At 44.5% G+C, this 26,214-nt stretch overlaps 1 protein-coding gene across 1 annotated transcript in view; it reads right to left on the bottom strand.

The window, feature by feature from the left end:
• Positions 1-2,847: 2,847 nt before the first annotated feature.
• LOC149367981 (uncharacterized) overlaps positions 2,848-26,214 on the bottom strand; it is a 139,429-nt gene continuing 116,062 nt past the window's right edge. The window contains exons 6-13 of the mRNA XM_089568793.1: positions 24,267-24,299; positions 22,325-22,366; positions 19,690-19,728; positions 14,028-14,072; positions 8,146-8,181; positions 7,491-7,547; positions 3,845-3,877; positions 2,848-3,018 (exon numbers count right to left, since the gene is read on the bottom strand). Coding sequence (XP_089424919.1) covers positions 2,951-3,018; positions 3,845-3,877; positions 7,491-7,547; positions 8,146-8,181; positions 14,028-14,072; positions 19,690-19,728; positions 22,325-22,366; positions 24,267-24,299 — 353 coding nt within the window. The 3' untranslated portion in view covers positions 2,848-2,950. The remainder of the gene's footprint in view (positions 3,019-3,844; positions 3,878-7,490; positions 7,548-8,145; positions 8,182-14,027; positions 14,073-19,689; positions 19,729-22,324; positions 22,367-24,266; positions 24,300-26,214) is intronic.

The following is a 26,214-nucleotide window of genomic DNA, read 5'->3' as shown; positions in this document are numbered from 1 at the left end:
GACTGCGGATTTATGGATTTTTCGGAACCGATTTGCAAGGCTTCTCATGAGGTTCTTGCTTTTAAAAGCCACGCTTTTAAAAGCCACGCCTTGTCCACGCACAAATTACGGTTTTCAAACTCTCAGGTATGTGTTGCCATCTTTCCTTAATAGAAACGCTTTCACTAATCAATCCATTCTTTACATTTCGTATAACGCTGTCAGAAATATGTTCTTACAAAAGAATGAATCATATCTAACTGTAAAATAAACAAAGTATCCATGTGCTGTGATTAAACTATCATTTGCGTGTGTGTAACGGTACCGAGACTATTCTGGTGATCTGTTATGAAGATATTGTACATATTTGTTATTTCATGCATTCTCTTGTTATTGTTTTACTGCTGTCTGTCATCGCCGTGCCAAGCCGCTACGGGAGATGAGAGCTTTGTCAAGCCGCGTGAGCGGTTTTTTTTTCCTTTCTCCTCAGCCATTGTACATGACTGAAATAAATGCACTGAACTGAACTGAACCTTGTGACTACTATATCACCTGCCGTTTGTCTCTTTGCCAGTAACTGTGTTATTTGCCGTGAAATTAATGATGATCAAGGTGCATCTTTTCTTCATTCAGAGGTTAAAAATTGCCGAATTGGTGTAACCCGTGGAACATAAAGCTAGACATCTCTAAGTGCAGGCATTTGTCCGTTACTCGTTTGTCTGCTGAAAGGTCTACCTACAAAATTAAAGGCAGCATTCTTTAATTAAACTGCGTCGACTAACAAATACCGGGGTGTTCCCGTCTGTTCTAACCTTTTTAGAATTGGAGTGTGTTCACAACCGCGGTTATCGTTTGATACTTCCTACCTATCATCGCACTAGTAGTGTAACTGGCGCAAAGAAAATTTCTCGCTTCCGCTTCTTTCTCATCCGAGGTCAATAACTACTTTATCTACTTTCCACAAAAATTATCGTGATAATTTCTTAAAGACAAGTTACTGACAAGACCAACGTATATTTCAACTGGAATTGATCACTGCCACAAAGTTGGAATCTCCTCTTGTCGCACAAAATGTTTTCACGATTCATTCGTATCCAGAAATTGTGTCAGCTGAAATCATCTCAGAATGACATTGCTGAAATCACCGGCACTGCTGGCTTTCGTAATTTTGTTAATGATTTTCTATGAAAGTTTGCCTGTAACTGTGTAAAATTTATTCGCTATTTTTGTGATTTGTTCGTGTATGTTAATCCCACTCCCCTCTGTAACGCAAACGCATAGCAACTGTCTACAGGCGTACGGCTCGTGACGTCACACAAGCAAGGTTGGCTGTAGAAATCACCGGATTGAGGCCAGGCAAAGGGAAAACTTAAAATCATTTGGCTCGGACAGAAAACGCCTCTGGGCTGCAACATTTGGCATAAAAGAACAGAAGACTACAGGGAACCTGCTGTGAAAGTTTCAGTAGCGTGAGTGGACGACACGCAAATCCCGGAGTTACCCTTTCTACCTTCTCCGCATGACAAATGGCTGAATGATGCTTGCAGCATTACTCTGTTCAGTAGCAGATAGTATTTTTGAGGACATACAGCTTTTCCTTATGCGTGTGAGTGAAATTAACAGTGAAGGTTGTACATTGTTCCCTAATGTAATACTATAGTTACTAGCAAGTAAACATTGATGCGAGATTTTCAAATGTTCTCTTCTTAGCGCATGACCCGGAAATTTAACCTTGCTCACTTATTTTGTAATGCAGTAGAACGTACACAACAGCCGCTGTGCCTGTGTCCCTTCATCCTCGCCTCTCTCCTTGAGCCTAATACAAGTTAACCGCACCTTAATTCTACATTTAGAATCAATTGTAGACCTTAGTGACCTCTTTTGAAAGCACTTGCATGAAATTGCGCTTTCAAATAAGAAATGATCGGTCCTACGTTAGCTGTGCCACACAGATGTAATGAGATCAGTAAGTCACCTTAGTTTACGTTATTTTCTAGGGCATTACAAGTTCAGTGCTTTGAATTTCATTATGTTCCTCCCTTGAGCACACTTATCAGTTGTTTACCAAGCTAGGCGTCTCTGAGCAAATGAACGTCTTTGTGCACTTTTCGGAGCAGGGAACCTAGTTGTGAGAAAAGGCAAGTTTGTTGTAGCCTGAACACAGCAGCGCCTGAAAGTCGGTTTTATCGTGGATTCTTGGCCAATATGCCGCTTGAGTTGAATCTCGCTAGGCGGAATGTGCAGATTCGAAATGTGAGCAGTAACAAAAAAATTTGGCACTGGCTTAGCTTAGCTAGGCCGGGATTTACGTAGCGAAAGCAATTTCGTCTACTGAGATTTCGGTAGCGACACGCCGTCGTTGTCGTTTAGCACCTTGGCGGCGTCTCTTCGCGAGAGGGCCAACACCGTACATTGCGAGAGGGATTTTGATTGGGTGCCGCATGATGGCGCTTCTACTACACGCCAAGCACAGAAGAAATTTGCCGTAAACGGAGGAAATTTGGTACTCGCTTGATTGCGACATTTGTAATTAAAATGCTCATAATTAGTCATGTAGGCCTTAATACATATCTAAAAGATATGCTTTTAAGATTTTGCATTCACTAGACACGCGCCTTTATTCAGGTTCAAACGTCAGCGTCCCCGTCTAGCAAGCCGGCGGGCTGGGTATGATTCCCACCTAGAGCCCAATTTTCTTTTCTTGTTTTCTTATGATTGACAGTCCGAGCGGCGCCATGGTTGTCATGATAACGGCGCATGCGCTAGTAGCCTTTGCCAAGCATCGCAAAATGCGCTTCCGTTAGCCCAGTGTAGCTTTCGCTAAAAAGACGTGGGAGGCGGGCTACAGATCCTGCCGGAAGTATTTATTTATGACTGACGGCGTCTTGCAGGTAAAGCTTTTAAACCCCTGTACCCAATACGAAATGTTTGGAAACTCGTTAAGTCTCCCCAGCGAGCGCTGTCAATATCTTCATCCTCTCAGTGCTCCCTGTTCAATCAGGTCCCTGAAGTGAGCGAACGTTGGGTTATTGCGGATACCTGTGGAAAAAACAATGTAGTAGGTGTTACGAGGGGCTTGGAAGAAACAGCATCATGAGTTTGGAAACAGAACGCAGTCATTTTCTGAAATGTCCAAAATGTGAGAGCGGGACGGTACACATAGTATCTGAATCCCGAAGTGAGCGGCGACGAAAACACGAAAGAGATATAAATGCTAAATAAGCATGCCAATGTGTCTTTGCTGGGCCTTGCCACCTTACTAGACTAACCATCCAAAGGGCGTTGAAAAACTGCTTTGATGGTGCACAAAAGTAACAGCGCGCACTACTTTTGACGGTTACTTAAGGAGTGTCCCTAGCGCTAGAGCCTATCTTTCTGCCATGGCGCACGGCCACCTTGGCCGACAAGCCCACGAGCGCAAACGTGGAGCAACAGCTGGTGAAAAAACGTCTCGAGAGCGATACATCAGGAGTGAACAAAACTTGCAGGAGGTTTCAACTTCAGTACGGTGAGCCGAGTCGTTCTCATTTTGTCCGTGAAACCGGTTGCGTAGTGTTTCCTGTCTCAGATGCGATGGGAAAGCCGGCGACGACAGACCCTGCTGCAGTAGCTGAGTTTCGAGAATCCATTGCCGCAACCATGAAGTGAGATCTTTTAGACTCGTCAGCCCAGTTGCTATGTGCTCCTGGCGCGCTCTTCAGACCATTCAGGGAAATTTCTGCCTCAGCTAAAAACTACACACTAATGAAATATTAAAATATATTGTGTAGTTAAGTTCAAAAAGACAAGAAAACTGACAAAATGCGTGCCACTTTAACACGTCTAGATCAAGCGCCCAGATATAAGCAGGACACGTTGTACTCACGGTCGTAGAAACCGACGACGTAGATTCCGAAATCTGGAAAGAAACAAATTCCGCTCATATGTACTGACTTTACCGAGCCCGTAACGCGCCAATATAACCCCCACGATCGCACCAGCAGCAACAGTAAAAACAAGGTAGTGCATGTAGACCAGGCTGTTAGCTTGTCATTTTTCAGTGTTATATAGAGGCGGCATATTGAAGTCTCCCTAAAACACTTGTTTTTGGCAGTGCAGCCTCCTGGGTAGGGTACCTTCAATTTTTTTTCGGTTGCCAGCGGGACGCACCATGACGGCTATGGTCCTTCATTTTCTATAGCATAGTGAACAAGCGTTCCAGTCCCACAGGGTAACCTTCCTGGATTGGTTTCTCTGGAGATAGATATATATATATAGATTTGTAAACAAGGCGGTTCATCCCATATGTCATAGCAAAATCTCACACAAAGACCTTTCGGACCATGAGTACGCAGCCAGCTAGGCCAAGCATCGGATGCTTGCCTTGAGCGGCCATATTCATTCACTGGGGGCGGAGGTAAGAGCAGCATTCTATCGTTCTGACTTCTTCGTTCTAAAGTAAGCTAAATGTAGTGGGTGTTTTCTTCTTTTTTATTGTGGTATAAGTGATTGTACAACTCTTGCATAAGATTTTAATGCAAACCAGCGTGAGACATCAGCGAGGTCATGCCCTACGCTATCATATCTTTCATCATCATCATCAGCCTGACTACGCCCAGTGCAGGGCAAAGGCCTCTTCCATGTCTCTCCTGTTAAACCTGGAAAGCGCATAAAAACAACGGACAACAGAAAGAGACAGACACACGAGCCCTAAAGCGCTCGTGTGTCTGTCTCTTTCTGTTGTCCGTTGTTTTTATGCGCTTTCCAGGTTTAACATGTCTAACCAACTCGCCCAAACGCAGCCATGTCTCTCCAATTAACCCTGCCCTTCGCCAGCCGCGGCCACCATATTCCCGCTAATTTCTTAATCTCATCCGTCCACCTAATTTTCTGCCACCCCCTGCTACGTTTGCCTTCTCTTGGAATCCACTCCGTTACCATTAAGGACATGCGGTTATCTTGCCCTCGCATTACATGCCCTGCCCAAGCCCACTTCTTCCTCTTGATTTCAACTAGGATATCATTAACGCGCGTTTGTTCCCTTACCCACGCCGCCCGCTTCCGATCTCTTAACGTTACACCTATCATTTTTCTTTCCATAGCTCGCTGCGTTGTCCTTAACTTAAGCTGAACCCTCTTTGTTAGCCTCCACGTTTCTGCCCTATAGGTGACTACCGGTAAGATACACCTGTTGTATACTTTTCTCTCGAGGTATATTGGTAAACTGCCGTTCATGATCTGAGATAACCTGCCGTATGCGCTCCACCCCATTCTTATTCTTCTAGTTATTTCCCTCTGATGATCTGGATCAGCTGTCACTACCTGCCCTAAACAGACATATTCTCTTACTACTTCCACCACCTGGCTACCAACTGCGAACTGCTGTTCCCTTGCTACGCTGTTGAACATTACTTTGGTTTTCTGCATGTCAATTTTTAGCCCCCCGTTCTGCTCTGCCTGTCTAATTCATTAATCATGCTTTGCAGTTCATGTCCTGAGTGACTTAGCAAGCCAATGTCATCAGCGAATCGCACATTACTTAGTTATTCTCCATTAACTCTTATCCCCTACTGTTCCCATTTCAGGCCCCGGAATACCTCCTGTAAACAGGCAGTGAATAGCATAGGCGAGATCGTGTCTCCCTGCCTGACACCTTTCCTTATTTGAATTTTATTGCTGACTTTATGGAGAAGTATGGTAGCTGTGCAATCGTTATAAATATCTTCCAATATTTTTACATAACACTCTTCTACAACCTGATTCCGCAATGCCTCCATGACTACTAAGGTTTCTACTGAGTCGAATGCTTTCTCGTATTCAATGAACGCTATATATACGGGCTGGTTATATTCTGCGCATTTCTCTATCACCTGATTGATTGCGTGAATATGGTCCATTGTCGAGTATCCTTTACGAAATCCTGCCTGGTCATTTGGTTGATTGAAGTCTAAGGTTGTTCTGACCCTATTAGCGATTACCTTAGTAAATACCTTGTAGGCAACGAACAATAAGCTGATTGGTCTGTGATTCTTAAATTCCTTGGCGTCTCCTTTCTTATGAATTAAGATAACGCTAGCGTTTTTCCAAGCTCTAGGTACGTTCGAGGTCACAAGGTATTGCGTATACAGGGTGGCTAGTTTTTCGAGCACAATCTCTCCTCCATCCTTCAACAAATCTGCTCTTATCTGATCCTCACCGGCTGCTTTCCCCCTCTGCATTGCTCCCAAGGCTTTCTTTACTTCCTCCTTCGTTAATGGCGGGATGTCCCATTGCTGTGTTCCACTGCCTCTCTCAGTAACATTCTTATTTCAATCGCTGCTGTATAGATTTGTGTAAAATTCTTCGGCTACTTTAACTATCTTATCCATATTGCTAATGACATTGCCCTCTTTTTCTCTTATCGCATGCATCTGGTTTTTACCTATGCCTAGTTTTCTCTTCGCTGCTGTTAGGCTACCTTCGCTCTTTAGAGCATGTTCGATGTTCTCCATGTTAAGCTTCCTGATGTCGGCTACCTTGCGCTTATTTCTTAACTTCGACAGCTCTACTAGCTCTATTCTATCTATGGAGTTAGACGTCCTCATGCTTTGCCGTTTCTTAATCAGATTCTTAGTCTCCTGAGAAAGCTTCCCGGTATCCTGTCGAACCATCCTACCGCCTACTTCTACGGCGCACTCCGTATGATATCTGTGAGACGATTGTTCATCGTTTCAACAGTATGGTCGTAATTTTCAGTTAAAGCGGAAAATCTGTTCTGCAGCAAAATTCTGCATTCCTCTACTTTCCCTCTTAATGCTGACTCGTTAATAGACTTCCGCTTCACTAATTTCCTGCTCTCCCTTTTCAAATCTAAGCTAATGAGAGACCTTAACATTCTGGGGTCGCTACAACGGACCTTTCCGAGGACCTACACACCCTCTACGATGCCAGGTTGAGCGCACAGTATGAAGTCTATTTCATTTTTAGTCTCACCATCACAACCATCAAACGCTCAAACCCGTTGTGCAGATACTGCTTGATCTAGGCTCGCTTCCTTACGGAACGAGCGCACCTCCACGCAAAGCATACTGTCCGATTGCCAACTCATCGTCGCCATCGGTACAGACGATTCTGTGGGCACTTGAAACTTGCGTTACAAACAGCCAGAGTTAATCTTTTCATCTTTTACTCATGCGACCAGATACACGGCTGTTGGGCAGTTGCCCGCTAAATGGGCAGTGTTTCCTGGGTGCGCGTTTCCGCCACACTTAGAAAACAGCTCACTTCGTCGGTGCCTCCATGCGCTAGCGGCGCCGCAACGTGTTGTTCTGAGCCTTGCCTGATAAATCACTGCCCCCACTAACGGTTGTTTCTGCACCACCGGAGGTGCAAAAGGTCACCAGCGCTGGCTCGCCTTATCACTGCGCTTCCTTCCAAAATTCACCGCAATGACGGAAACCGTTTCCAGTGGACGTTTGCAACCCTTTCTGATACTTCGAAAAGACGCGGAACTGTATCTATTCAAGCAATTACTGCACGATTCGTTTCCTCACCTCCAAATTTATGAATGCTCAGTTGCTTGCTGTCTTCAGGTAGGCGCCGAGGTTGTCCTGTAACAATAAATGCAACATTAGCAAGCGGATGATTCAGGGCAAAACTACTCGCTTCCAATTATACATGAGCTCCCTTGTGCGTTCGTGCTTGTGGGTCTGCGCAGTGTGAGCGTGCTTTGTGGGTGAAATCGGGAACAGCGGTCATTCTTTTAATGAGAGTGCTAGGGAGACCTTAAATCTCGTCAAAAAAGTCAAGGGCGGACATATTACTGTTCATTTTTGAGAGTGAAAACACAGGCTATCTTTCGAAAACAAGTTTTTTGAGCGCAGAGACGACGACATGGAAAGCGCGACTATGGAGGTGTTTTATATCTGAAAAGTAGGCAGTCGATACTTCAACACACCGTCACTATAACTGCATTATAATCAAATGGCATTTTTTAATACTGCCACTGATTTCCAAGTGCCATTCGCGGATTGGTTCTTGCAATAAAATTTCACTTGGAACTGCAGTGCTCATCCAATAGATAGTGGTTGTAGCATCTCTGCGTTCCCGCTTATTTCACACCGCGAAATTTTCTAACATCGACCGACACCACTGGCGCAAACATCTGCGTTCCACAGCATTTAAACACAAGGACTTACGAGAACTCACCCTGTTGGCGGTAGATGGTGTACGTAGCCTTCGTACCTGCACGACAAATGCGGATATGTCACGACATGGCCAGAGGGTGAATTAATTACACGATGACCTGAAAAAAACAATAACTTCGCTCAACGAAAAAATTCTGAAAACCAACCTATTCAGATTTTGAAATTCGCCCATGTGGGCGCAGCCATAATCACAGCTGCAGCTTAGTGAGAAGGCACACCAAAGTCCAAATGTGCCTTCTGGAAGCATTTGGCCTACTTCGTTGTATGTACAGAGCGGTCAAAAATACACGGCCCACGGCTCCGGCGCCAGGAGCGGCTGCGGGGCCACACCGCAGCGCTGCAATCTTCGTCGGTCACTCGCTGCGAGGGTGCAGAGAGTGACGACAAGACTTCGCCCGCAGATCTCCTGGGCACGTCACATGGCTGATAAATTTCAAGTGCGGCGTTCAGTTGTTGCACGACTGATCATGGCTGAGCTGCGTGTGACTTTCGGCGCCGCGCCCGCGCCTGCTCGAATATCCGTGCCTTGTCAGTGTTGTTTTTTCGTTCGTCCTGTCCCTTTTGCGCTTTGTATCATCTAGTCATGTGCCAACTCGCCCATTAATCGATTCTTCGAATATCTCGTTTTCCTTATGTGGAGACCAGCTATGGCAGGCGGGCATTCGGCAGAGCGCGCGGCGCATGCTGCTGCAAAGTGTCCGAGTTCTGTTCGCATTCCATATTTATGCGCGTCTCGCGTCCGTGTACGCCACGCTCCAGTGCCCGGCGCTTGGGCGGTTGGTACCCCTTTCAAGTGAGTGAGTGCGTAAGTGTTAATGACAAAGTGCGTCAAGTCGTGAGAAACGTCAGAGCAGTCCTTCGTCAAGGACTCCTGCGACCATCACTTCCTGCTACAATCAGAGAGCGCTTTATAGCCGACAATATTTCTCTCACGATGGCAAAATTTTTGTTGGGCGGATCAGTTTTGGAGGTTTATAGATACAAAGTGCCGGAGCTGGCACAAGACCGGGTAAATGGAGAATCATAGAAGGGACATTTGTTGTACAGTGGGCATAGTCAGGCTGACTATGGTGATGGTTTCTGGCATGAATCACCGTCGTTAGTTGCGGGGATTGCCGAGAAAGCAGCAAAACCATTTAATGTTAATTCACAAATAGTATGTCAGACTCGCTTTTCTGCACGTGATCCAGCACAAAATACACATTGAAATTAGTGCGCAGTAGTGTGTGGCTAGCCCTTATTAATAGCTGTAAGCTAAGCGCTCGTTCCTTTAAAATCGTGTGTTCAAAGTTACAAAAAATAAAAGCACGCTCCGGCTGTAATAGAACTAATACACGACCAGGAACAAAACAGGGCTTAAGCGAGTTCACAGACGGGGGTCTTGACGCGACAATACCTTCTTCCGCCCTATTTCTTGAGCGCCCCAATGCCCATGCACCAAGGCTCGCCATTCATGGGCACGCAGTACATCCGAGAGCGAAGCAGTATCGATGCGGCAACGGAGAACCGCACGCACTCCCCTTCAGTACGGCCGCGCGGCAAACGAGGCAAAGTGGTGACGCGCTCCTTCGTACTGACCGTCAGCCGCGAAACAGCTGAATGGTGCGCTTAAAGTTCATCAGTCGTGTGACGTACCCAAAGCAGAGTGAGGCGAAGTTTTATCGTCACCCGATGCATCCTCGCAGCAAGAGCGTGACGGAGACAGCAGCGCCGCGATGCGGCCCGACAGCCGCTCCTTGCGCCGGAGCCGTGGGCCGCGTATTTTTTCCCGCGACTGTACATCCCTATCCTACCAGAGACTGTTGGCATTGGGCGCCAAAGAGGGGTGGATTTCACTAAGCCCTTCGTTATAAATTCGCACGTGGTTCCGGAATGCTGATGCACCGCCGTGAGCACGCTGTCTGCCTCACGCAGAGTTGCAAGTCAGCGGATTTAAATGCCGGCAATTTTTTTTAAATTAAAGAGCTTCTCTCCCTCTCTTTTCGCGGAGCCTCCTTTAACGTTATAAATTTTAGAGCGTTAGCTTTTATTAGTTGTCCCTCACTTTCGCGCCGTTGTCGTTGTAATCGGCCTCAGCAGCGCCGCCTCCTTAGATTAAAAAGTGGCAGGGTGGAGGGAGGAAAATCCTCTCCCCACTTTAAAGGTACAGGACGGAGACAGAAAGTAGCATAGAAGAGACAGAGAGAGAAAGGGAGGTGACGGGTGGAAACGTTGAGACGGGGAAATTCCCCTCTCCACTCTTAGAGGAGAGGAGTTTGATAGAGGAAAGGGCAAGGATGTTTTAGGCGACGGATGGCCGCATCCGATTTGGGTGCGAGAGGTGCTTGGTTCAAATCCCACCAACCCAGCTCGGAATTTCACTGCACACCTGCAGCGCCGCCTCCATTCGTTGGTGGGTGGAAAAGTCGAGATTTAAGAGATAAGTGGAAAGTGGAGTAGGGAAGAGGGTGGAGTCGACGGGAGGGAAAGTTGAGAGGGGAAAGTCTCCCTGTAGGGAGGGAGAGAGGGAAACAGCAGAGGGAGTGGGGCTTGAGGTAACGTGTGCGCTGGTGGCTTGAGCGTTTGTTTGTTCGAAACCCATTTCACTGCAACACTGCAATATCTGCAATTCTGGATTCGCCTCCGTCTGTCTAACTTTCGAGAAAGGAAAACAAAACACTTCTGCGAGAAATTCTTTGTTGTCACGCCATCATCAACGCTTAGTTTCAAGTTATGCACTCGCGATAGTCCTGTGATTTTTATAGAATGCCAGAGTGAACCGATCTCGGTGTGCAACTTCATACAAATAATCAATAAAAAGTGTACATAGCGCCAACTAAGGACGGGAACAAGGGAGGCAGAAGCCTCGGAGAGCTTGTCATCGTTTCGACAAGAGGACTTATCTCCATGTGTAACTGTTACGAGCGTATAACACGGAAGTTGGAGCGTTAAGGTGATTTGCCAGCAAAGAATTTTTCACTGACGTGTTCATGGATTATTGTTTATGGGCGTTTAACGTCCCAAAGCGAATCAGGCTATGAGGGACGCCGTAGTGAAGGGCACCTGAAATTGCGACCAACTGGGGTTCTTTTACGTGCACAGACATCGCACAGTTCACGGGCCTTTTCACGAGATCGCCGCTGCGGGGATCGAACCCGCGTCTTTCGGGTTAGCAGCCGAGCGCCGTAACCACTGAGCCACCGCGGCGGCCCACAGATGTGTTCTGTTTTATTTTTCCCCCATACTTAGCCATACGTAGACACTGCGCTATTGCTCCGAAGTATGAACCAACAAGCCCAAATTTCAACGTTGTTAGACATCTACTCCTCTAGAAAATTTGACAAGCTCCCTGTGGCTTCCCCCTCCCACGTTTACTTTTAGCTTGCAAGAAAACCATCTACCTGCATGCTCTCTACCCACACATGGCAAAGCTCTTCTTTTCAAGGGCGACTTCGCTTACATGTACCTTCAACTGAGGACGGATCAACGCACCGATGACTGGGAAGGGAAAAAGAAGCACATAAGCTTACAGGATACTCTGGGCCGGCGCTGCATCGCGGCACGGTGCCTTGAAATGTGCTGCGCTCATAGCCAAGCTCGCCTTTTCATGGGCGAGCTCGCTCACATATCGTTCGTCATACTTTTGTTACGCTATTTTATCGTTTTATTTTTCACTGTGGAAGTTCTCATACACAAAACGGAAGCATTTTGTTAACATCATTTGGCGTAAAGATATTGGCGCACAGTACACAGATTAGACGATAAGGTGAACACCGTTCAACGTCTTTCATCTACTTCGCCTAACAGCTCGCCAGTGGATGCAGTCTTTTATCGTTTTTAGATATGCACTTTTCTTTCATATGGCCGGACACTGCACTTTGCACTTCACGTGCTTGTGAATGAGTTTTCGGAGTATCGAATGTGCCTGAAACCTCTAAAAGCCTGCGTAAAAGCGGCACCGCCGATGCAGTGGAACGGATTCAAACCGGATCCTGATTTACGCAAAAGTTTCCATGAGACAAGAGTTTCAATTCCCTTCGCAAACACAAAACAATTATTCCATGCAAACCAGCGCGTTGCAAGAAGGCCTTGCGCATGGCTCACGCCACAATGGAGCCTGCGATTACCTCAACGTTGGTCTCGTGGCATCGATTCATACCCGGATGATATCACGCGAAGCGTCCCAGACTGCAAAAGCGAACACCGCCGATTCTCTTTAAAAAATTCGGCTAATTGGTGATTAGGTGAATAGATTTTCAATGAAGCATTTTTCTGGAAAAAAAAAATTGCTCCCGTGAAGGCTCATTGATGTTTCCGCAAAGAAGCAAAAGTTTAATGCAGTTGGAAATATTAAAATCACATGTGAAACAGAGCACGATAATAAATGTTATTTTACAGTCGTCCCTTAGTTGTCCCTTAGTTAGGTCGTCCTTGGGTCGTCCCTTAATCTGATTTGGTAATGAAGCCATGCATGAATTTTCCGTGTTTTCTTGGTTTAGTAAAAAAGCAGGAAATGCGCCGTTTTAAGATTTTTTTTTACGTAAAGCTAGTTAACATTTCAGCCACAGTAATTTTCTCCTACCTTCACCTGCTCTTGTAACTTGTGTTAAAATAAACTAAGATTGTTAAACAGGATCTGTTTCATAATAATTGCGTGCAATGTTCCAAGCAAGCGACTTTTTTTTAGATTCAGACCTAAATTAAGAATAAAAGCCCTCCACATAAAGATACGTGAGAGTGCTCATGCTAGAAATTTAGGAATTTCAATTGGACCAAATTGAGTTTGACGAGAGAAAAAAATTGCAAGTCCGCACTCGGCCTCCTCAGATACTACCGAAGTGTCTTCACCGCAGAACATATATTATTGTGCTCAATACGAACTCCTTTGCACAAGGTGTGATAGGAACACAGTTCTTGAACCAGTGCAAGCAATATGGTGCTAGAAATTGTTGGAGTTCGCAGTCGATGCAAACAACAAAGTGCACTTAATGTTCGTGTTCTGCACTGAACATGTTCGGAAGTATCTGAGTAGGCTGACTGCGGTCTTCAATCTTTTTTTCTGGCGTTAAACTACAATTATTCCAATTAAAGTTTCTAGGTTCCAGGTATCCAAGTTTGCATGCATTTTGAGCCATCTCACGTATATTTATCTGGAGGACCTCGATCCTTAATTTAGGTCTAATTCTCAAGAAAAGTCACTTTTTGCAAACTTTGGAACCAACTTTTTTAACAAGTATTTAGTTTACCATTCTCAATTTGTTTTTGCATAAGCTATCGCAACAGGCGAAAGCAAGAAAAAATTACTGAGGCTGAAATTTGAAGGACGATGTAAAAAATTTCTGAAAATGCTTTTTTATCGACAAAAAAATAGCGCGGGAATTTCTTGCATGGCTTCATTAATACAATCACATTAAAGAAGAACGCAGGTGAAGTATTCTAAAATAATATTTATTATTGCATCCTGTTTCTTATTTGATTAAAAAATTTTCAACTCCAACAAACTTTTTCTTCTTCGCCCAAACTTCAAATAGCGCTCACGTCAGCAAAAATTTTTTTTCGAGAAAAGTACTTGGTGGAAAATATTCACATAATCCACAACTAGCCCAGTTTAAGAAAAAAACAATTGATGGGGGTCACTTTTGCGGCCTGGGACGTTTTCGCGTGTAATGACCCACGTGGAAGTGCCGGGTATCTACAGTGGTTTGTCACAAGGGAATCAAGAACCCGCAGGACAAATCCAGCGCGCGGTAAGAAACTGTCTCAGACCCCAACCCGAAGTTGTAGGTGCCAATTCGGCCACCTAGAACAGCTGCTGGGGCTGTTTGCATAGCCGTTGAATTGAAATCAGCAGACACAGGGGACAAGAAATGGCTGACTAGAATAAATAAAGAATCACTTACTTACCCTGAACAGTTTTGACGACGAAGCTTCCGGTGTCTGTTTCCACAACTGTTTATTGCGAATACATAAAATTGGAAGCATAATGAGCACAATCATGAGAAAGATCATAAAGTGTCTGTTTAATTATTGTTTAGCGCTCTGGTCGATCACTACAGGCTGAATAAGCGGAGATAAGTGAGAGAATAACGTCCGTAACATAATTATTTATTATTTCAAGAACTGGATCGGGATCGAGTCGGCGAGCAACCTCTATAGATTGTGTTGCTGAAGTGTACACGCTGTCACTGCGCAAATGTATTAAAAAAAGGCGACTTCTCTCGCATCTTTCAGAAAAAATAAGGTAGAAAATGCGCTCCGCGACATCAATCGTCCTACGACGGCATGGTGTGGATGCTGCCCGATTATATAACGTCTACGGCCGGGCCACAATAATCTATTAAGTAATACAGGAGGACAACTTCTTGGTCATAAGCTGCGATGCCGCTTTCATGTTTTTATCAACTGCGCATAAAACGTTTAGGTGAAGAGAGAAGAATATTTTCCGGTCTTCACGTCTTCCTCTCCCATAATCATTCGCTTCTTTAACCAGAGCAGAAGGGATCTTTGGCTCTCTGAAGGGAAAGGCGTAATAGAAAGTTATCCTCAAATCTAATACTATGAAAACTTGACGGCACAGAACAAGCGTCTACATTGGCTCACACGTGGCAAAGCAGGACATATGGGGTACAAATTTACGTGGCCGACAGGCGGCAAAATCTTTCTTTGTTCGCAGGAAGCCAAGAGATGACCGTTAAACATGGATACTGAGAGTGACCCTAAAACGATTCGGTAGCAGCCTTTGAAAGACACTTAAAGGATAACTGGTGTACGGTTAAGCCATCCACCGTGACCTTATACTGACGAATGCCCTGACGAACGCATTAAACGAACGCCCAACAAGTTTATTGAAGACATCGAAAGATTGAAGAAGTGTGTGTGCATTTCTTGATCAGTTAAACAAAACATTTGATGCCTTACTTTTTTTTGGAAAATTGGTTCGGAAATGATTGCAATGTGATCGAAATTACTAATTACTCTAGAGTATCCCTAACTCGCAGTGACAGGAGCGGAGGAGGAGTATCAGTTTATATAGAGACAAGGCTCATTACACAATATCGGAACTTAATGAACAGCGACACAGAAATCCTGGCAGTGCGCATAAGTAATACTCTCGTAATTGGTGTGCATCGTCCCAAGGCAATTACTAGTCGCGACTTTTGCAGGCATCTTGAACAAACTCTATTTCATGTATCAAGTAACAATTTGAAACCTTTGTCCTTGGTGTTATCAACTTGCATGTGATCGATTATCTATTCCAAAAACACGCCTAATATGTTTCACTGCTACGAATGTGTAAACGTGATTTTTTCGCTGACTACGGTGTGTTGCGAAAACAACCTTAATATATTTCATAGTTACGAATTTGTAAACTTGATTTTATCACTGACTAGGTTGACACTATAAAAATCGAATGGCATTGATGCGTGCGTCAGCAATTCCACTTTGCACAGTACGATCTAAAGTGTTATAACGGTTGGCATTAGCGACCATATGCCCACCTTTCGTATAAAATAACACCATTTAAATGATTCAGATGGAAAGGATAATCAGGATCATGGATGAGAACAGTTTACGCAAATTTCGTGATCTTGCACATTGCACACTTGATCGCTGCTTTTCTTTAAGGGGACTCATGCACGTCTTGCTGCTTATTAAATAAATACGAAGAAAACCATGGATTGCACAGGCCTTGTATGAGAGAATAAATGAAAAAAAAAGTCTCTTGGCACAGTGTTAGCACAGAGGATATAGAATTATTCCGCACGCATGAGAAATTTAGGAATAGGGTAAATGTAGATATTAAAAAGTCGAGGGCACGGTATTATGTAAAGTTGTCATTCTTTTCAAGCTCGAAACAAGCTTGGAAATTATTGAATGACATCCGAGTCCAGAAAAGTAGAACTTCTAAGACTTCGCTGATATATAGTAGAAGCACTGGCAGACTAATTCATAATTGGTTTCTCAGTGTTGGCACTACTATAACATACGTCGATTGCGCAGGTCCTTAAACTTGTATAACCAGGCGTTTCCCCAGATCTGTCTAACACCTTGCAATGCAAAGGAAGTAAGAGCTATGAATAACTACCTACGTAGTAATAGTGGTCCTGGAATTGACGGGTTTCAATAGCAAGCAGTCAAATTTATAGCAGATGTCATTTGTGAACCAATGGCCCCGGTTTGCGGTCTAATGTTAATTAGTGAACAATTTCCATCATAAATGAAACTAGCCCCTGTAACCGTCATTCACAGTGAAGAAGACGTGAACGACTTCTGCAACTATAGACCGATTTCTGTATTATCAGACGTTGCAGAAGTGGCGGAGTATGTTGTCAAGAATAGCTTTTCTGATTACCTTACCTAATATAATATTATAGCGAAACAGCAGTACTTAATTAAAAAAAATAAAATAAAAAAGTCTGCTTTAATTACAAAGAAATAAAAATTAGTCTTAAACATCGAAAAGAAATTAAGCAGTTGTAGTGTGCCTAGATGGAAGGCTTTTGACTCGGTTAAGCATGCATTCTTGATAAGTTAAAACAGTATGGCATTAGGGGCGCACTGCTAGATTAATTTAATGGTTAACTGCCACACAGATCGCAATATAGACAAATAAACAATGCAAAATCATATAAAACTCTAGTTTGGGCGAGTTGGTTCATGTTGAAAGAAAAACTGACGTTAGATCATTAAACGAACGCCCAACAAGTTTAATAAAGTCAGTCCTGCCTTTTGTATGCCTTCTATGTCCCCGTTTCTTGCGCCATTACCAGTTTTTCTTGCAAAATCAGAGGTTGGTACCCTTACAATTGGGGTACGATAATGCTCTATATTAGGTCCGCTACTTTTCTTAATTTATTTAAATTATATTTTGTATATACCGTCCACGAAGACTACTGTTATCCATACTGACGATGCTAACGTATTTTTCGTCGCCAATAGCCTGGAAAGCTTGCAAGAAACACCCCACACATGGCTTTCTGGTCTTGCGGTTTGGCTAAAAGCTAACTGCCGCGTAGTAAACGTTTCCAAAACGAAATACGTACTTTTCACGGACGAAAACAATGTTCTTTCTGCTAAATTTAGACTTTCGTTCGAACAATCCAGGCTAACACATGAATGTTGTGTAAAATTTTTAGGCATTGTATTCGAGGGACATTTCCTGTGGTATGAGCTCACTGACTACATCGGTAAGTTCATCTATTATTATTCTAAACAAGACACACACTCTGTTACCAATAAAATTTAAAGTACAGCTATATTACTGCTTTCGTTACTCTCACATACGTACCTTGTATGGGCAAGACCACTGAGACCAATACAAGGAAAATACTTAATTTGCAGAAAAGTGCTGTACGAGCTATTGAAAACATATTCTTTCGAGAAAGCTCTGCAGAACTCACCCTTATACTTAAACTCCTTAAAATAGAACAAGGTGACGACAAGAAATTACCAGTATATATCAGGGACCTTACGAATGAGAATAAGGAGAATTTTGAAAACACATTTAGTAGAGCCCAGAACATATAATTTTACAAGTTCGCAATGTCGTTCTCAGAAAGCCTGCGAAATTATGGAATTCAGAAACTTGTAGAATTAATTGCAATGAATTTAAGCTGTTACATTCATTTCTTTCCTTCGCGATGGAAAATGCGTCCTATCGGAAATATAAGAAATATGTACACAACACGATCCTTGTGCTATGGGTAAACCTGAAGTACGTATACTCGTTTGTGATCCTGTTCTACGATTTGTGCATGTATGCAGTTAATGTTTTTTTACTTGATGCTATGTGTAAGCAATTTTATGTAGAATATGTTTATTTATATTTTAATATTCTTGCAGGGTGCGTCTCAAGCTGCATTCAAGCAGCTTTTTTCCCTGCGTCCTCTCTCTCCCAGTGATACTTGTACCACTAAGAGCGACAAATAAACTTCAACTTCTTCTTCAACAACAGCTAAAAAAAATGTATAATTGCTTTCATCAGGTGCTGAACCTGCATGATTGAGATTTATATTACACAAATTTGACGCTTTTTGAGGAGGACAGGCCTCTGTCAGGCTTCCCATGAGCCTTTTACCTCTTCTTTCATGATTCATGCAGTTAAATCAAAATTCATCAATATTACGCAATGTCGTGCCATATAGCGGTCGTCTTCATTACACGGGTCTCAGGCCACGCTCGTCACTTGTTCGTTGAGCTGTAACGAGGGTGCTCTGGAATTATGCGTCGATGTTTCTTATTTTAATGCTTTACAGTGCAATTTATGGTTAATATACCCTAGCAGAGTGAGACAGCAATTTTTCAAACATTTTTTGTCATAACAGCTGAAGCCCACTTCGCAAGCTTGGCTCTGCCACCCCGTCCAGTTGCCATGAATTTGCACTACACGTCATGGAGTGAAGCCCTGTATGTATAACGTGTTGTGTTTTTGTCCACTTTCATGTTCTTAAAGGTAACATATTGAAACGTATGATACGTCTGAAGCAATAAACACATTAGGTAAAAAAAACGCATACTTGAAAAAGGATCGCTGCAGGGCCCGCTGAACTAACGCCGTCTGCCTAAATCAAAGAAACCGCTATTCGAATGTCTTTTATCCCTTCATACCTTGCAAACTCAACATTATCGTGAACTAAATTCAGGTGGCTGCCGCGCAACCAATACCATGTATCCGCATACCTGTGTTTGTCGCACATGTTATGTCAGCTAGAGCTCTAATCGCTGACTACTGCACTTGTTAAGCGAGCTTTCAGTTCTTGGTATTTAAAGCACTGTGCAGTTGGTATCCTCAGCCGACCCTCACGCCACACTCTCCCACATCCTTTTCGGCTGCCCTGCTGATCCTCCCCCGCATGGACAGCCCGCGTTATCAAGTTGGGAGGACTGGGAGGTCGTGCTCTCGTCTCCGGACCCGCCATCGCAGCTTGCTGCGGTGCTTCGGGGTGCCGACGTCATGGACAAACACCACATGAACGTTCCGACGTAGAGTGGGACCGTGCGGTGGTCCAGGGACCCAAGGGGGGTCTAAACACACTTGCCATAATAAAGTTTTTCTCTCTCTCTCTCTCAGCCGGCACAAAACAAAATACCATACACTAATAATCACCGTCATAAGTTTCATTTTTACTGGCAGAAGGGCCTTCAAGAAAACTTGGAGTTTATCTGTTTGGTTCGAATTCCTATTTTGCTTAGCTGCTTCTTATAGGTACTGGCAATTTTTGTTATCGCCGCTTGGGCAAATTCGGAGCCTCATTTAGGAGCAAGACATCAAACGAAACTTCTTATTTTCTTACATGTTTTACACATATCTCATTTACCAATTACCCGTCGTCATTAACAGCGACCGAAAATTTTCCTCTGGCTTCGCGCCTTAACTAAACTCACTGGTAGGAATTCACTGTAAACGCCCAGCACCGCGTATTGCAAATACAAGCTTCGTACACGAAAAGACTACCACAGCCACCAAAGTGAAGGCATGGTTTGGCAAGGGCGCGTGCTCTGAGTTCTGACGTCGGGCACGCAGGTTACTGTCCGCTGTGTTTTTCGTAGCTCTGAAGCGCCTTACCATGTACTCGCGGAGATGTAGAGACGAACGGTACGGACTCTGAAATGGGAAAGAAAACATAAAATATATTCATTAGCAACCAAGGTAGCAACGAGCGCGCGTTTATTCCCTGAAAATGTTTCGTAGGTAGCTTTAGTTTGTCCTCTAATAAACAAAGTGTTTAAATAAGAAGTTTTCACGCCTAGCCTGTTTGCCCTTCTAGGCACGACTTGGGTTACAGGTACTTGGCTGGCTAGGATATATGTGAAATTCTGGCGCTTTGCTCTGAGAATGGCAGGAGAAGCGGAGGCAATCCATTGTAGAGAAGCATTCCCATGACTGCCCTCCGGTCGTCTGGCGAGTCATCATCATCATCATCAGCCTGACTACGCCCACTACAGCACAAAGGCATGTCCAATGTCTCTCCAGTTAGCCCTGTCCTTCGCCAGTGGCGGCCATCGTACTCCAGCAAATATCTTAGTATCATCCGCCCACCTAACTTTCTGCCGCTCCTTGCCACGCTTTCCTTCTCTTTGAATCCACTCTGTTACCCTTAAGGACCAGCGGTTATCTTGCCTTCGCATTACATGCTCCGCCCAAGCCCACTTCTTCCTCATGATTTTGACTAGGATGTCATTAACAGGCAGAGGAGAGCGGTGGGGCTAAAAATTAACATGCAGAAAACCAAAGTAATATTCAACAGTCTAGCAAGAGAGCAGCAGTTAGCAATTGGTGGCGAGATGCTGCAAGTAGTAAGAGAATATATCTATTTAGAGCAGGTAGTGACAGCTGATCCGGATCATGAGAGGGAAATAACTAGAAGAATAAGAATGGGGTGGAGCGCATATGGCAGGTTCTCTCAGTCATGAATGGCATTTTACCAATATCCTCCAAGAGAAAAGTATACAACAGCTATGCCTTACCGGTACTCACCTATGGGGCAGAAACGTGGAGGCTAACAAAGAGGGTTAAGCTTAAGTTAAGGACAACGCAGCGAGCTATGGAAAAAAAAAAATGATAGGTGTAACGTTCTGGCGAGTACGGCGCAAAATTAAATGGAAAGAATTTCGTAGAGGTTATTTGTATCTCTGCAGCGTGCGCAAGAAATGAATAGCTGCCTATGCGGCACATGAGAGGCTCAAATGTTATAAACCTTCTTCATTATCGCCTCGGGCTTTTGTAGACTTTTCACAGTCTGTTAGCGCGTTTTAGGCTATGTATCTTGAAAATAGGCCAGCGATGCATCATGAAGAATCCGTTCGATCTAGATGTCATCCAAACAGTCCACGCAGAACTTGAATCAAGGAAATGATGACTCACGAAATGAAAGCTAGTATCTGGCATTGCGTGCGTCGCTGTATAGATTTCGGTACAGATGACAAGCGTAACGACGTTGACGTCCTGATTGACAAGTCTGAGCGCTTCTACAAGCCTGTGAAAAAAACTTGACGTGCAAAGAATTTTGATTCAGGACATGCAACTTTCACAAACTTTCACTCTATGGTTTACCGAGCTGAGGCTGCTGGCGAGTCTGCGAGTTCAGCACCTTGGACGACCGCATGCTTCAAAGTAGGGCTACCTTAAGCATGAAGGATAAACTGCTGGAGCAAAAATTGATCTCGCACAAACTGCCGTACGTGAAAGCTGTTGAAACATGCCCTGCTTGGAAGCAAGGGCAGAGACAGTGTGCAAAAATACAGGGTGTAAACCCTGTCGTCAACCGCGCCGCTCCGACGTCTCCTTGCGCGTAATTGGATTCGCTGCACACGAGAACTAAGTATAACGTGGTTCAGAGAAACACTGAGAATCGCGGCGCTTACAATCTCTTCAATAAAGGTTGTATGACACTGTCTAAGCAGCGGAAGCGGCTGCCAGAAAGGTCTTAGGGGCTGCGTCTGTTGTCATGGATAATACTTTAATATCGGATACATCACGGAAGCCAGCAGTCGCGGAAACCAAAGAGCATAGCAGACTTTGTTTTCAAGTATGCTGTGAAGTACAAATAATTGTGTGATTGCTTTATGACTTCAAGGTAACTGATAAGAAAGAAGAAGAAGAAAACCGACATGCCACCGGTGGGATTCGAATCCACCACCTCAAGATTTCGCGTCTCGTGCTCTAACAACTCAGCTACGGCAACGGCTGTTCAATCTTGTGCTTTCGAAGGTATTTAAGTGTAATGAAATCGAACATAGCCAGCGTTCACCACCGCCACCCTCGTCCATAGCGACGCACGTAGTACGTCCTCTATTACCACGAAGGCCACATAGGAACGTGATTGAACAGTGAGGGCGGAAGCTATGGGAGAACCTTTTAATGCCGCATTTGGCGTCAACACTGCCACATTGGAGGCCCTCATTAAACTATTCATCACACAAGGGAAGAGAAACGAGGTGCTATTTATGACATGCATGGCGAAAGCCAACAGTCTCCAAAATGGAAGGAGCATAGAGGATTTTTTTAAAATTTGTGGCGTTAGTTAATTCGAAATGAATAGTGTAAACATTTCAAGGCTCAAAGATAATTGCAAAAAGATAATAAAAGATAATGAGTAGCTTGCAATGCTATACCGCCAGCGAACATTTTTTTTTTCTGAACGCGCCTTGCCGACCCTCATTACAGGTCAAAGGATCAGAGTATCTGCAAATTTTCTTACCGTTTCTGGTCGCAACGAACACTAGCTTGTCTTGACCACGGGCTAAATATGGAACAAAAAAATCTTCACTATAGGCACATAGGTATATACACAAAAATGGTTGAAAAAGAAGTGCAATGTTTCCAGCTGCGTCTCATTTCCGCACTTTTTTTGCTCAAAAATGCCGTTATGAACCTAAGCTTTCGTAGTTTCTTGCGGGAAACATCACACTCAGCCCAAGTTGCATAGCATCCAAGTCTCAAAGATGGTTATCATTTCTACCCACTCAGGCCTGCTAGTCTTAAAAGTTACGGTTCTTAGTGACGTGCAATATAGCTGGTGGTAACTGGCGTTTTGTTTCAGTTTCGATAACGCCAGCCAATTTACAACGACCGCAATTACAACGAACTCTCGTTGTTTACGAACGACGATTGTTCTACCGTCAAAATATGCATTAGGGCAACGACCATGCCTCTTAGATACAACGAACAAATGTAGCAACACCATTCGGTTATAGCTAACGATGGGGCGCCATACCTGGCCTCCTCAACCGAAAAACTCCCGCTTCCATCTAGACCAAAGGCCTGAATGCGTCGCCCAGACTCCTGGACGACCCCCAGAAGATATGCGTCGATCCAAAAAACAATTCAAACAGAGGCATTGGAATTTTAGATAACAGCCGACCAAGCACACACCGACTAGCTACAAGGCCTAGAAGATCAATCAATGCGTGCCTGTACATGTGTGTGTGCCGGCTGAGAGAAGGTCTTTATGCGACAGCAGAAACATTTGGCGTGATGGAGGGGCATCGTTGAAAGCGAAACTGCTGCGCGCGTTCAGCAAAATAATAATCGCACCAATATGGGAAGTTTGAATACAAGTCACGCGGCATGCCTCACTGGCACAGCTGGTTTGGTGACATGCGCCACAGGTCCAAATGGCTGTCCACCTTCCGCACTGTGTTTCTCTAACTTTTTCACTGCATGGGCTCAGGAACAATAGATGACGTTGTTCAAAGAGCAAGTGATCAGAGGCATATTGTTTTGCGGCAACATGATGTTAACGCATAGCTAGCCGGATCTGATGTCGCCTGGAAGGCTTTCGTTGGTGGGGATGTCAACGTCGACATCGCATCCGCATGTATTGAACAAGCCATTGTGGGCGAAGCACGAGCACTCTCCTGGAGAATGACAGGAAGGGTGACTTACTCCCAGTTGCCGTGAGCGCTTCAATCGCGGTTAGTGTATCGCGTCCCTAAGCAGCTTGTTCGCAGCAAGGGTACCGACGAGGAGCACGCAGTTCTGTTATAGAGCTTGGAAAGCGGCGTGATGAGGTTGGCTTTCGAGGAGCAGACACTCACAACGCTCATTTTTATCAAAATAAAGGCCATTTTTGCAGGACTTTGTATTTTCTATTTGATTATGGGAAGTCCAGTAACTACGCAGTTCAGATGCAACAAATGCAATCCGCGTGAAAAGCAGATTCATTGCAAGTAGTCTAGAGTGTATTGCAAATAATTCCGACGCTTGTCTCACAGTTTACCACCAGTGAAATGCAACGTGGGCAAGGATAAGAGACAAGAGACGACATGCCTATTTCCAAAGCTAACATTTTATGGAAAGCGCACTTAAAACATCAACATAAACTAGCACGGAGCACACGACGCGGGAGTGATGATTCCACTTTCATCCATTTATTATTCAGCACACAATGCGCAGTACAGATCGTTGACCAATAAATGACTGATAGGAGTACAAATAAAAAACCTAATCCACTACTTTAAAACCTAACAGTGATAAGGCCTGCGTCGAAACATTTAAATTTCGTGCGCCCTGGTGCCGAGTGGCTTGCAGCATTATTCGCTTTTCAAAAAGAGTTTATTTGTTTCAGGCATCACGACTTAGCGTAAATAACAACGTGTAGTTTGTACTGTAGTTCACAAAATGCGCCGTCTTGTACTTACATTGGGCCAGCTGGACATTGACGTGAAAGGCATCTGGAAGGAGAGGACAGAGGTGAGATCACGGAGCTGTCTGCAGAATTATTGCCACACACTTTCCCACTGTGTTTTGGCTGTTTTGAGCACTTCGTGTTTTGGCAGCCGGTCCACTGCAACGGTCTCCAGAGCAGAAGTGCTTGGTCAGGTGGCACCCCCCCCCCCTCCCCAAATTGGCACCGGTCGTAAATTGGAAGGAAGGAACTCATAGTTTTGCTCACGATAGTATATACGATACGTTTTTGACGGGTTCTGCCCCTAACAAGCATTGTTAGTAACTAGACTTTGGGCAGTCCGCAATATGTGTAAATACCAGGCTGGAAGAATACAGGAATGACTGCAACAGTACGACCTGCCCCTAATAGCAAGGCAGTAGCGCACAGCAACGGGGCAGCCTGCCAGTAAAGGTGGAGGAAGAAAAGAAAGCCTTAGGAGCAGAGAAAAAGGGGCAAGCAGCTGGTGAGGAACGGGTAACAGGGGATCTGTTGAAGGGTGGAGGGGAGATTGCGGTAGAAAAACTAGCCACCCAGTATACGCAATCCCTTATGACCTCGAGCGTACCAGAAGCTTGGAAGAAGGCTAAGATTACCTTAATCCGTAAGAAACGAGAACTCAAGGACATGAAAAATTACAGACCGATCAGCCTACTGTCCATTCCATGCAGGGTATTTAATAGCCAATCGCTTATAGAGTCAGGACAACCTTAGGCTTCAATTAACTAAATGAAAAGGCAGGCTTTCGTAAAGGATGCTGGACAATAGACCATATTCGCCCTATCAATCAGGTTATAGAGAACCGCTGAGAATATAACCGACCCCTATATACATATAGCCTTCATTGATTACAAGGAACTATTCGGCTCAGTGCAAACATCAGCAGTGGTGCAGGCATTGCGCTGTGTTGGTGTAGGAGAGTGTTATGTGAAAATACTGGAAGATATCTATAACGACTGTACAGCTACCATAGTCCTCCATAAAGTAAGCAGTAAAATTCAAATAAGAACGGGTGTCAGGCAGGGATACACGATCTCGCCAATGCTATTCACCGCCTGTTAGCAGGAGATATTCCGGGGCCTGAAATGGGAACAATTGGGGGTAAGAGTTAACGGAGAATATTTAAGTAATTTGCGATTCGCTGATGACATTGACTTGCTAAGCCACTCAGGACATGAACTGCAGAACACGATCAATGAGTTAGACACGGAGAGCAGAACGGTGGGGCAAAGAATTGTCATGCAGAAAACCAATGTTCAACAGCCTAGCAAGGAAACAGCAGGTCGCAAAAGGTAGCAAGGGGCTGGAAGTAATAAGAGAATATATCTATTTAGGGCAGGTAGTGACCGCAGATCAGGATCATGAGAGGGAAATAACTAGAAGAATATGAATGGGGTGGAGCGCATATGGCCGGTTCTCTCAGATCATTAATGGCAGTTTACCAATATCAGTCAAGAGAAAAGTATACAACAGCTGTATCTTACCGGTTCTCACCTATGTGGCAGAAACGTGGTGGCTAACAAAGAGTGTTCAGTTTGAGTTAAGCACAACGCAGCGAGCTATGGAAAATAAAAAGATAGGTGCAACGTTAAGAGACCGGCAGCGGGCCTAGTGGGCACCGGAACGAACTAGGGTTAATGACATCGTGGGGTAAATCAAGGGGAAGAAACGGGCTTGGGCAGGGCATGTAATGCGAAGGCAAGATAACCCCAGGTTCTTATAGGTAGCGGAGTGGATTCTAAGAGAAGGCAAGCGTTGTAGCGGACGGCAGAAAATTAGGTGGGCGATTGAGGTTAAGTTTGCGGGGATACAGTGGCCGCAGCTGTCAAAGAACAGGGTCAATCGAAGAGACATGGGAGAGGCCTCTAGCCTGCAGTGGGCGTAGTCATCGTCATCATCAGCCTGACTACGCCCAGATTAGG

This window comes from Amblyomma mixtum, chromosome 1 (assembly GCF_055824585.1).
Source record: "Amblyomma mixtum isolate Tamu chromosome 1, ASM5582458v1, whole genome shotgun sequence".
Classification (NCBI taxonomy): Eukaryota; Metazoa; Arthropoda; class Arachnida; order Ixodida; family Ixodidae; genus Amblyomma; species Amblyomma mixtum.
The sequence above is the reverse complement of the archived record's forward strand: the minus strand, read 5'-3'. Positions and strand labels throughout refer to the sequence as shown.